General features: G+C 37.5%; 1 protein-coding gene across 3 annotated transcripts in view; it reads right to left on the reverse strand.

The window, feature by feature from the left end:
• Window positions 1–11,734, reverse strand: part of WNK3 (WNK lysine deficient protein kinase 3) — a 105,401-nt gene extending 93,667 nt beyond the window's left edge. For all 3 annotated transcript variants that reach the window (XM_087925729.1, XM_087925728.1, XM_087925730.1), the window contains exons 1-2: window positions 11,649–11,734; window positions 10,902–11,554 (exon numbers count right to left, since the gene is read on the reverse strand). In XM_087925729.1, coding sequence (XP_087781855.1) covers window positions 10,902–11,423 — 522 coding nt within the window. In that variant the 5' untranslated portion in view covers window positions 11,424–11,554; window positions 11,649–11,734. The remainder of the gene's footprint in view (window positions 1–10,901; window positions 11,555–11,648) is intronic.
• Window positions 11,735–12,820: the final 1,086 nt, after the last annotated feature.

Genomic DNA, 12,820 nt, shown 5'->3' on the forward strand with positions numbered 1-12,820 from the left:
GTGCAAGATTTGGATCAACTTCTTTATCTGTAGGCTTACTTCATCAGCTGAACTCCTTTCGTCCTTTGTTAATGCTCTTCCTTAATAAACAATACTGGAGCCGATGTTACTGGCCAGTACAGTGGCCAAAAACAACAGTTTCTTCATTGTGGGGAATAGGAGGTTCTACAGCTGCTTGGTAGAGTGTTCAAGAAATTAATGTTACAACATCTGCTGGTAAAGTCCTTTATTCTACAACCATACATTCTAGATATTCATACTAATATTTGGGGCCATGATATCCTTTCTCCTCTTAATGCCCATTTGATTCTTGATGATGGCTCTTCCTTTTAAATGGCTCGGTTCTATACCGGTTTGGGTGGAACAATGGCCATTATCAAGGGAAAAACTCGCTGCTTTACAACAATTGGTTCAAGAACAATTGGCTGCTGGTCCTATAGAACCTTCTACTAGTCCTTGGAATACTCCTGTTTTTGTTATAAAAAAGAAAAATGGGAAATGGCATCACCTGCAGGATTTAAGAGAAATTAATAAATGTATCCAACCCATGGGTCCTTTACAATGTAGTCTACCAAATCCTAACTTAATTTCTAATTTTTATAAATTATTAGTAGTTGATCTTAAAGACTGCTTTTTTACTATACCTTTGCAGCCTCAAGACAAGAAAAATTTGCATTTACTGCCCCAGTTTTTAATAATAGCATGCCCATAAAACGATATCATTGGCAAGTGTTGCCTCAGGGAATGCTTAATTCCCCTACACTTTGTCAATATTTCATGGATAATGCCCTTCAACCCTTTCGGAATAAATTTCCTTCCCATTTAGTCTATCATTATATGGCTGATATATTGATAGCAGCCCCGGATTTTGATGAATCTAAGTTGTTAAAAGAGTTAACGGATATTGTGGCACAACAGGGATTGTATATAGCCTCAGACAAAATTCAAAAGGTAGAACCTTATACCTACTTAGGACATAGAATGTTGCACAATTTCTCCATTCCAATTCTTCCTGAATTACAAGTACAGAAATCATATACATTAGTACAATGGCAAAAATTACTTGGCATTATTAACTGGGCATGCCCATTCTTCTACATTACAACTGGTGATATGTTGCCCTTATTTCAGTCTTTGAAGGGAGCACAATCACCAGGAGATCTAGTTGTATTAACTGATCCTCAAAGAACATGCCTTCAAGAAATATTGAATAAGTTTAAGCATTGATATGTGGACAGGATAACATCCTTAACAATAGGACTTTGCTTAGCTATTCTTCCCACTACACCCTTACCCACAGGATGTCTTTATTCTAAGGCGTCCACGTAAGCGGTCAACATTCATGAATGGATTAATTTGTCAGCTACTCCGCCTAGAAACATTTATCCTTATCAATCAGCATTAGAGGATTTGATTATTAAAGGTCGTAAATGAGCCTTACATCTTACAGGACAGGATCTCATTAGCATAGCTTTCACTTGTACAAAAGTTGAACATGAGCATTTGATGATGACTTCAGAATCATATCAGATAGCCTTTTCTCAATATGTGGGAAACTTCTTGTATTCTTTACCCAAGGATCCTAGAATAGTGGTTACTAGTACTTTAAATCCGGCCTTTTCTTCCATTTTTGTGTGAAATCCTATTTCTAAAGCTCTTACAGTCTTTACTGATGGATCACCTACAAGGGGAGTGGCTGGCTGCTGTGATTTTGGCTTTACGATTGTTCAATGACCAACCTATTAACTTGATCGTTGATACTCAATATGTGTATTTAGCTATGCAATCTCTTCCCTTTTCTTATTGTGCTCTCTCTTTGGATAAGAATTTGTTATCCTTGTTTTTATCTTTAAAGAATAGTTTGGAAACTTGCTTGTATTCTTTGTATGAGGAACACATTCGAAGTCATACTCCCTTTACTAATGCCTTGACTGAAGGAAATCGGAAGGCAGACGAATCCTTAAAGGATGTTGCGTCTTTGTTTGCTGATCCTGTTGCCAGTCATTCTTATTTTCATCAAAATGCCAAATTGCTTGCAAAGCAATTTAAAATTTCATTATCTCAAGCCCGAGATATTGTCCGTGCTTATCCAGATTGTCAGCAACTGGCAGTTCCCTTTCCAGTGTCAACCCACAAGGAACCCAAGCTAATCAAATTTGGCAAATGGATGTAACTCAGTTTTCAACCTTTAAGCCATACTGTTATCTTCATACGTCTATCGACACTCATTCACTCTTCCTTTGGGTTACACCTTCAAAACATGAATGTACTTCAGATGTTATTTCTCATTGCCTATCCTCTTTTGCTGTAATGGGTCGGCCTTCTCAGTTTAAAACTGACAATGGCTCTGCTTATATTATTAAGCAATTTCAAACCTTTTGTCAGAAATGGAATATTACTTTAGTGCACGGAATTCCTCACAACTCTCAGGGTCAAGCTATAGTTGAGCGAGCTCATAGTACTTTTAAGGCATTGCTTCAGAAACAATTACAAACTGAGTCTGGCCCTTACCATCTGCGAAAGATTCAAAATCTCATTGCTGTAGCATTATATACTTGGAATTATTTAACCTTTTTAGTTTCTCTTGCAGACTCACCTGTTAATTTGCATTTTCGAACTACTGAATCTTTAGCAAGGCCTTTGGTAAAGTATCGCCAAGCTCCAGATCCAACCTGGAAAGGCCCTACACGGTTGATCACCTGGGGTCACGGTTACACCGCCGTGGAAGATCCTTCTACTCCAGGCTTGTCCAACCCGCGGCCCAGGGGCCGCATGCGGCCCAGGTCACCTCGTAATGCGGCCCAGTGCCCACCCCAACCTTCGTGCCAGAGCCAGCAAGGAGGAGGAGAGGCAGGTGCGGGGCGGGGCGAGGCGAGCACCAGGCCAAGCAGCAACAGAAAAGGCGGGTGCCATCAGAGCACCACCTCCTGCTGTTGCTGCCGCCGCCCCGCCACCGCTTCTGCCCCCGCCGCCACCGCCACTTCTGCTGCCGCTTCTGCCCCCCCGCCACCACCGCTTCTGCTGCCGCTTCTGCCCCGCCGCCGCTTCTGCCCCCGCTGCCACTTCTGCCCCTGCCACCGCTTCTGCCCCTGCTGCTTCTACCCCCGCCACCGCTGCCCCCGCCGCCCCCGCCGCCGTTTCTGCCCCCGCTGCCACTTCTGCCCCCGCTGCCGCTTCTTCCCCAGCCCCGCCGCTGCTTCTGCCTTCCAGTCCTGCCTCATCCAGCCAGGCCATTTGCAGGAGGAGAGGTAGGTGCGAGGTGGGCGAGCTTCCCCCTGCAAAATTTGGCTGGAAAATAAACCGTGATAAAAAAAACGTGATAAAAAAATGTGATAAAAATAAATAATTTTTAATAAATAATAAATAATAAAAACATCTCGCTAACTTCATTTCCAAATAAATTTAATATGTTAACTATGTTTTCTATGGTTTTTTGGGATGATCAGATATCGTTACTGTTATTTTATTTTATGTGCGGCCCAAACCAAATTTTCATCTTCTAATGTGGCCCAGGGAAGGTGAAAGGTTGGACACCCCTGTTCTACTCGACAAGCAGTGTGGGTTCCAGCGCACTGTGTTCATCCGTATCATGGCATGGCATCAGGGCCTTCACAGCCCGATTCCGGATTTCAATCTTCATCTGAACACAGAAGTCCGTCTTCCAAGGTTGACGCGCCCGCAACCCATCACTTGAAGCTACATATCAAGCTACATATCAACTACATATCAAGCTCAACAACAACTGCAACAGGCCTCATTACCTCAGACTCCTGAAAATCTTGTTGCTGCTGTTTTTGCTATTATTACTGCTAACTCTGTTACCATTTTACTTTGGATTTTTTTGTATTTTTAACTATAGGTTAATGGTGTTTCTGCTCAAAATGACACTTCTGTGGTTCATCTTAACCCTAATTCATGGGTTCTTCATGCCCAATACATGTTTATGACCCATGGCACAAATATTACTTTATACTATGAGCCCCCAATAGCATATGGTCAAATTTCTTTTACCCCTAACTTGATCATGTCTTCTACATTTATTGTCTCACAACTACAATCTATTTCACACTCCTGGCTATTTTCTACAACCCCTATGCAATTGAATTCTGTCCGTTGGCGTTTACAAGGGGTTTGTGTTTCTGTTGTCACGCTAAACACACTTGGCTTCATAATTGGTCTGATTATGATGCTGCTCAGCACATATTAAAAAAGCTAGGGAATTATAGTTATTGTTCTGACTACTATTGGTTGTCAGGTACCTTTAATTCTTCTTTGCATGGAATTAATATAGCTCCTGATATGTATCCTGACGATTTTCCTATTTTTAATGCCTCTGATCAATCTAATACAGGATCGATATGCGCTGGTTGGCAGCTTAAGGATCCTAATATGTGGTTCTTTTTTGATAAATATGCTACTAATGTTCATCCTCAGAATTATCAATGTGCAACTATAGGTTATTTTACTCTACCTGTTCAAATAGGTACGCTCCCATCAACTCGACAGTGGCGTTCCTCTTTGGGGCCTACAGGTAATGATGAAGTCATTATTGACACACAATTGTCTTCTGGTTCTACATTTGGCCGTGCATTGACAGGGGTCGTTACAGGAGTCCTTACTCTAGGCTCTTATCCTGGCATAACTGCTCAAGATAACAGACGATCTATTCTTGGTCTCACCTGCAGACTTGAAAAATCCATCAATGCTATTGCTGCTATTATTCATGATTTGCATGATTTTATTCATGAAATAGAAGACTTAAATCAAGATGTCTTACAGCAGCGTTTTGCCATAGACTATCTTTTAGCCCGTCAGGGCGGGTTCTGTATGTTAGTCGGACACCGTGGATGTGCTGTGCATTTTCATTCTTTGAATAAAACTATTGAGGATGAGCTTGCCAATTTACAATCATACATTCAAAATAATATCCATGCTCATTACTCATCTTTTGAGTGGCTAACCAATTAGCTCCCTGATTGGTCTTGGCTCAGACAGTTTTTCTTTTATGCTTTAATTATTATTATTGTACTAATTGCAACCTGTTGTTTTATTCAATGTATTCCAAATTTATTCACATTGTTTTGTCCTGCTTCCCCCTCTCTTAATCCTCTACAATTGCGATACATTCATAAATCTTTGAATCCTCCATTTAAAATAAAAAAACGAGGATATGTAGAGTTGTAATTGCAGGAATGTTCCAATCTTGGATGGCAAACCTCAGATAAAGAATGTTTCCAAACAAATACAACTCAGGTAAACAAAGTCACTAATCTGAAGGAGGATTAGAGAGAAGAAGTAAACATATGTTAGACTTTAACTAGAGATAATTAATTGTATGGATTACTGTGCTAAACAGTAACGAAAGTTAAGCAGTAACCAAAGTTAACCAGTGATGGAGGATAACTAAAAATGTGTATAAATGAAAGACTAGACTCCAATAGACTCCAATAAAGATCATCATGATTCAGTTGTTCATGATCAAACAACTCGACTGCCTCGTCATTACAACACATGTGGCTGCTCAAACGGTCAGAAACAGACTCCATGTGGGTGGTATGAGGGCCCCATGTCCACAGGTGAGGGTTGTGCTTACAGCCCAACACCATGCAGGACGTTTGGCATTTACCAGAGAACACCAAGATTAGCAAATTTGCCACTGGCACCCTGTGCTCTTCACAGATGAAAACAGGTTCACACTGAGCACATGTGACAGGGTCTGGAGATGCCGTGGAGAACGTTCTGCTGCCTGCAACATCCTCTAGCATGACTGGTTTGGCAGTGGGTCAGTAATGGTGTGGTGTGGCATTTCTTTAGGGGGCCGCACAGCCCTCCATTTGCTCGCCAGAGGTAGCCTGACTGCCATTAGGTACCGAGATGAGATCCTCAGACCCCTTGTGAGTCCATATGCTGGTGTGGTTGGCCCTGGGTTCCTCCTAATGCAAGACAACACTAGACCTCATGTGGCTGGAATGTGTCAGCAGTTCCTGCAAGATGAAGGCATTGATGCTATGGACTGGCCCACCCATTCCCCAGATCTGAATTCAATAGAGCACATCCGGAACATCATGTCTCGCTCCATCCACCGACGCCACATTGTACCACAGACTGTCCAGGAGTTGGGGGATGCTTTAGTCCAGGTGTGGGAGGAGCATGCCCAGGCATTGTAGGGAGGTCATACAGGCACGTGGAGGCCAAAAACACTACTGAGCCTCATTTTTACTTGTTTTAAGGACATTACATCAAAGTTGGATCAGCCTGTAGTGTTTTTTTCCACTTTAAATTTGAGTGTAACTCCAAATCCAGATCTCCATGGGTTGCTAAATTTGATTTCCATTGATAATTTTTGTGTGATTTTGTTGTCAGCACATTCAACTATGAAATGAACAAAGTATTTAATAAGAATATTTCATTCATTCAGATCTAGGATGTCTTATTTTTGTGTTCTCTTTATTTTGGGGGGCAGTGTATATTGGTTTTTATTTTTATTTTTTTTAGATTGTTTATTACATAATTGGCTTAGGGAAAATTAAGGATAATAATGATGTGTAATGTTAAATAAAATAGGTGGTAAGCTGAAAATAGAAATAATAGGGAATAAAGATCTGAGAATCTATATATGAAATGATATTGATACTGAATTAATGAATTGAAATATGAAATGGAAATTTATTTAAAGATGAGTAAAATGGATAATGAGATGAGATGACATCATATAAGATTGGTGAAAATGAAAGTATGATTATGTACAAGTGTTATAATCTGGAACCACGTTGCCCACAGAAAGAGATGTGTAAAAATTAAAAAATTAAAAAAAAATTGGGAAAAAAAAGAATTAGTTTACAGATTAGAGATGAGATATGGGAAGAAGAGATTTTTTTTGTGGTAGTACCAGAGAAGACAATAAATTACTGGAATTGTTTCTACTTGTTCTGATGAAGGAGCATGTTATTTCCTTGTACATTTTTTCCTTATTATATTCTTTTTCTTTCTTTAACCTTTTTCTCTGCACTTTTTTTTTACTCATTTTTTTAGTTTGTATTAATATTTTGTTTTGTATCTCTAAACTTTAATAACATTTTTTTAAATTAAGTTATTATTACATATAATGTAATATATATGGTAAGATATAAATTAAAAATGTATGGTATATATATTTAAAATTTATTTTTTAATCAACAGTAACAATTATACATTGTGAAAGAAAATGGTAAAAAATTAAAAGTGCTTTAATAAAAAAGTGGAAAAAACTGACAAGAAACAATATGTGATTATACCAATAAATGCAAATAAATCTATATATGCTTGGCTAATGCAAATATTATTCAAGTGCATAAATATTTTAAACATCTACCTGAATATCTTTTTTTAGTATGTTCTGTATAGAGACCCATATTTCATTGAACTAGTTATACAAAATCTACAACTGTAGGCAATCAGCTCATATGACAAATGCAATCAGATCTTCAATCCATTGACTAAATTGAGTCATATGTTTATCTTTCTAATGCTGAAATATCAGTCCTTTAGCCACAGTAAGGGTTAATACGTAGAAATGTATCTTTTAAAGAAGCATTATCCTTATTATATTTACAATAAAACGTTGTTTTTGACAGCCCTTTTCTAAACAAACATAATGAAATCCAATAATTCTAAATGTGTTCTTTGTCAAGGTGCCCATAACTTTCCAAATGTGCCTCCCAGTTCCTAAAGATTGAAAATCCTATATCACAACTATGAAATAGTTAAAAATACACAGACAAAATTACACCTGGCATACTCAGCTAAAATCAATTTAATTTATTCCTGGGGGCTTACTACCAGAAAAAGTCTTTTTAGTAACTCAAAAACTAAAATTCTAACTCAAAGTCATATATAAGATCCTTCAAATAAACTGTCTTGCTAAATAGCTTCTTTAACATCTTAGTACAACTAAGGATATTGATTATGGTGTTCAATCAATGAGCACTGTAACTGATAATATGACAAGAGTATAAGTATGAGCATTGTAAGTGATGAAGCAGCATAATATAAGCTCTGATGTTTAGAAACATTGCATGGAAAATTCTGACAAGGTTAGGCTGAATTAGCTGTGGAAGAAATTAAACCAATTATGAAGCATACGGTAGTTACTCCACCACCCACTGATAGGTATATAGGGAAAAACAAGTACATACTGTTTTATTTTTAATCACAGCTGCTCAAGTCAATTTTCTGTGACAAAAACAAAAACAGAAATAAAGCACAAGCAATGAGATAGCTTATTTAAATGATCCATTACCTCTCTCCCCAAAACATCTATATTTTCTGTTTATTATACTGAAGTAGCATAGCAATAGCATTAGGACTTATATACCGCTTCACAGTGCTTTACAGCCTTCTCTAAGAGGTTTACAGAGGCTCTCAAGGCTAACTCTTAATAGCAATAGTAGGCAATCCACCAAGATTGTCTACTCTAAAGAGGAGAATGAAATTTAAATTTAATCATAAATGTAATTAGTATTGCAAAACAACAGAAATAATAAAAAATACAAATTAAAAAGTAATAGTTGCTTTGGAGAAAAATCAAAAATCTTATTGTTTATAAGATCATAAGAATCACCCTGCATTAATTTTTCAATAGTGGTGGTCTTCCAAATGCACTGTGACTACCTCTATCAACATTCCTAGTCAGCATGAACATATATTGCCAGGAAATGAAGAAACAGTCAGTCAGTTGCTTCCAAGAAATTCTCAAGCTGGAGAACCCAAGCAACTGGCTTTAAACCTGTAGGTTTATTTAAAGTATTACAGCTAACAGCAGACTTATCAAGCGTTACAATGTCTAATCACTTTCTAATACTACACCATTCAAAAAAAATCTGTCTCCCTCTTTATCCTCCATAACATTTTGCCAGCACAGATGGGGAGAGTAGCAAGGTGTAAAGAAAACCAGTATTTTTGTATCATCAACTATTATGACTTCTTGCAACCTTTTTTCTAGACAAAAGAACACAGGAACATTTTCTTTCCTTGTATCAAGTTCTCCTACAAATCATAGGAATACTATCTGAAACAGAAAAAATGGGAGGCAAGCTGAAATGAATGATTTAAAAGACCCTTTTACAATTTTCCTTTTCTAGTGGAACAAATAAAAAAAAAATCAGGAAATTGTGCAAAGCCTAAAGAAATAAGGGTATTTTTCCAAATAAAGCGCCTTTCTTTGTTATACAAGTCCTCAGATAATAGCTATGTAACAATTTGCATGAACCCAACATTTAGTAGGCTACTTACAAGATGGCCACAGGGACAGAGGGCTTGAAAAGGATTTTAGAGATAACAGATTAGCACAGGCAGAGGGGAAAAAGCAGAAGGCAGAAAAATCCCCAAACCCCTACTGATAAAAAACTTCACACATCCCTTGTTCAGCATTATTAGCCTTGCATTCTCCCATCACTACAACAAGTACAATACAATATACTTTATGAATGAATGCAAATATACTGTCCCAGGATAATGTAGCAAGATTCAATCTGTGTAGGTCACCAGGACCAGAGGTTTAGTCTTTCAAGCTTTCAGTTCCCTGAGGATGGACTTCAGCATGAGTCCTAAAGCTCAGAAAACGAAACCTCTGATCCCAGTGACTAACCCAGATTGGATCCTGCAATATATTTTGTTCAGTTTAAGTGTTACATGCTTATGTAGGTCAGATTTATCTTTAACCATATTCTGCTGCCTTAATCCTGACCAGAAGCACCGAGGCCTCGTGTTGTTTTCCCCTTCCATAGTTTAACACTTTCCAACTTTGTCTTTTCCTGAGTGATACTGTACTTTTGATAGAAACTGCCAATACAGCTTTAACATGTGACCAGCTGTTCTTCCAAGTACTTAATTTGACTGGCAAAAACAAGAAGGACCAACTTCCAAATGTAAAATGCTTCTTGGTTTTTAATTTTCTTAATTGCAAACCAATATTGGCCCGACATTTACTTAGATTATTGTGGATAATCCAATACCCAATACTTCATATTGTGGTAAAAACACCAGCAAGATATTATAGATTTTCATGTTGTGGCCATTTCTTCTACTCTTTTCCATTGGGTAGAAGCCAGGAAGAGACCACCCACAAGCCATAGTTACATATTCTAGTCAGCCACTATATAACGGACTACTAGTGAATCAGAAACCCACATTTGCACATTATACTATTGAAAAACTTGAATTTACATGTTGCAGACCTATGCTTAAATTATTTTGGAACTCATTTTCTGTGTCTACTTTTTTTAAAAAAAGCAACTGCATTTAACTATTTCTTTCAAGTATTTGATTTGTGAACTTATGAAAAAAGAAATACATTATCAAAGTTTGTATGAAAGAATTTCAACTCAGGAGAGTTCCTAAAATGGAAAATAAATCCAGTCATTTGATGTTCTAAAGTGTTTTAAACTACAATAAACTGCAATCTCGTAAATCACATAAAACTGTTCAAAGGTTCCTGAGTATATATAATTGAGATTTCAGTTGCTGTACAATTCAGCTCGGGTTTTGTTCTCATTGATGGAGGGCAGGATTTGCTCACTTTGGAGGTTTTCCCAGTGTATGAAAGAAGAAGTATGAAGATATGAAATAGCTAACAGAACTGGTTGAGAGAGCAGGACTTCACCCTCCAAATTACAAATTATGTCTGCCTTCTAGGTATTTATTGAAATTGCCATCATACTTATGTGCAACCATAACAACTTTTTAAAAAAGTCCTACTTTTCTAATAATACAAAAACCTGGTAGATATTCCATTAGGAGCCATGACATACTTTATATAATATGATCAAGGCAGCCATAAAGTTCAGCAAATCTACATACCCCTCAGTGGTTAAAATCAGAGCATACAATTAGCTCACTGACTGACGGAGCTCATCCACACTCACCTGCAGTTCACACCAAGCAACTTCTACCCAGGTTTCTGTGTCCAGACCCTTGAAGACAGTTTTGAAAGCTCCTCTTCCCAACTCAATGTCAAATTTCAGAAATCTTCCACCAGGTGATGTAGCCACAGCCTTCATCTCTGCCTCTTCTTCTATCTCCTTCTTCATCCTTTCCTTCGTGGCTTCCATAATCGCCTTTGAGTTTTGCTCATTTCTGGCTTCTTGCTCAGCTACAAGTGTACTAGCAGAAAGATGGATCATCCTCTGATCACCCAAGATAAATTGTTCTTGCTCATTCCGTGGAGTAAGTTCCAAGTCCTTTTCATCCTCCATTATCTCCACACTTTTTCGGAAAAACCTTTTTCTTTCTACAATTGCCCCAGAAGCAGGTGTGCTAAGCCCCTCTTTGGTCCTGGCCTCCATGGTCAAAGTAACATCAACAGAAGGATTCATACATTCTAAAGAAACTCCATCGGGTTTCTCTGATTCTTCTGTGCTGGCTGATTCGCCAGAGTCTGTAGCCATGACACAGCAAAGCCTTGGCACTTAGATATATGAAGTGTTTCCCTTCCTCTTCACTCCAGGCACATCATGAATAACTGCAATATTATCAGGACTTACTTCCTCTCAGATTATCATAAGATTCCCATAGCAACCTGTAACAAGAAGGAAGGAGGGGGGAAAGGTTCATTTTAAAAGGTGAAATATGAAGCAGGCACCAAAACTGCAATGTTCAGATAATTAGTCTACCTTCTTTATTCCAGCAACAGAAACCTAGTTTTTTGTTTAAAGACATTTTTACCGTTGAGGCAGTAAACTGAATAATGTACTATATACATCACCTTAGATTATTGGCTTCAAGAGTTTAACATCACATGATGTTACTGTAAATAAATCTTTTGGCAGTTTGACATATGAATGGGTTTGTTGACCTAAATATTTCCTCCCTTTCGAACTTCTCAAATTCAGCAATTGTTAGTGAATTCATCCAATGAATTGTCAAAGTTGATGCATGCTTAGGAACTTACACACTTTGTTGTCTTTATCTGTATTACATTGCACATTGTATGCTTAATAAGATTCCCTCTTTTGGGTTTCCAAGAACCCTGTCAAGGTTGGAACCTTGTAATTTGAATTATTTCTCCATACAAAAAGCCTCCTATTACAGAAAAAAGGAACAAACAAATGTGACACTGATTGTTTAAAGTCACATAACAATAAGAGATCAACATATAATATAGACTAATGACTAAAAACATACCTATACAATAATGCTTTTACCTATATTGCTTGAAAAAACAGAAATTACTTAGCAGCTATTTTTTCAGAAACAGTTACTCCCTTTGTGTTCTGCTGACCACAAATGCTCCTTATAAATTAAATGAAAGAGGCATTTTTATTATTATGTTCTGAATGTGCATTGTGGATGCTTAATAATTAAATCCAGATAAACTGGTATTTCCGGCTAGTATGCTGTATTATGACGGAGCACTGTCCAAAGTGCTTGAGATTTTCCATGTGGTTTGAGGAGGAGGTGTTTTTTTTTTAAAGCAAGCTTTCAAATGTAAAAAAAAGAAAAATCCATGCCTCAATGGGAGTTCATTTAATCAGCTAGCCTCTGTAACACCACATCTTCAAGCAAATGGAGTTAATGGAATCTATTCAAATCCCTCTAGATATTTACACTCACATGTCAAGTTTATTTACAAATGCTGAAAACAATGTGTTCCAGCGAAGACTTAACGACTCAGCATCAATGCGTACGCCAAAACATTTTAATGTACTACACATTTCAGTTAAATAAATTAACATATATAATGGTTTCATAAAACAATACAAATCCATGTTACTATGTCAAGCTTTTAATATTATATTTTTACATGCCTTGAGACATCAGTTTTAATAAGAAAAAGAAATAGAAC

The sequence above is a fragment of the Pseudonaja textilis genome, chromosome 2, assembly GCF_049901715.1.
Source record: "Pseudonaja textilis isolate UNSWEBS1 chromosome 2, rPseTex1.2, whole genome shotgun sequence".
In the NCBI taxonomy this organism is placed as follows: domain Eukaryota; kingdom Metazoa; phylum Chordata; class Lepidosauria; order Squamata; family Elapidae; genus Pseudonaja; species Pseudonaja textilis.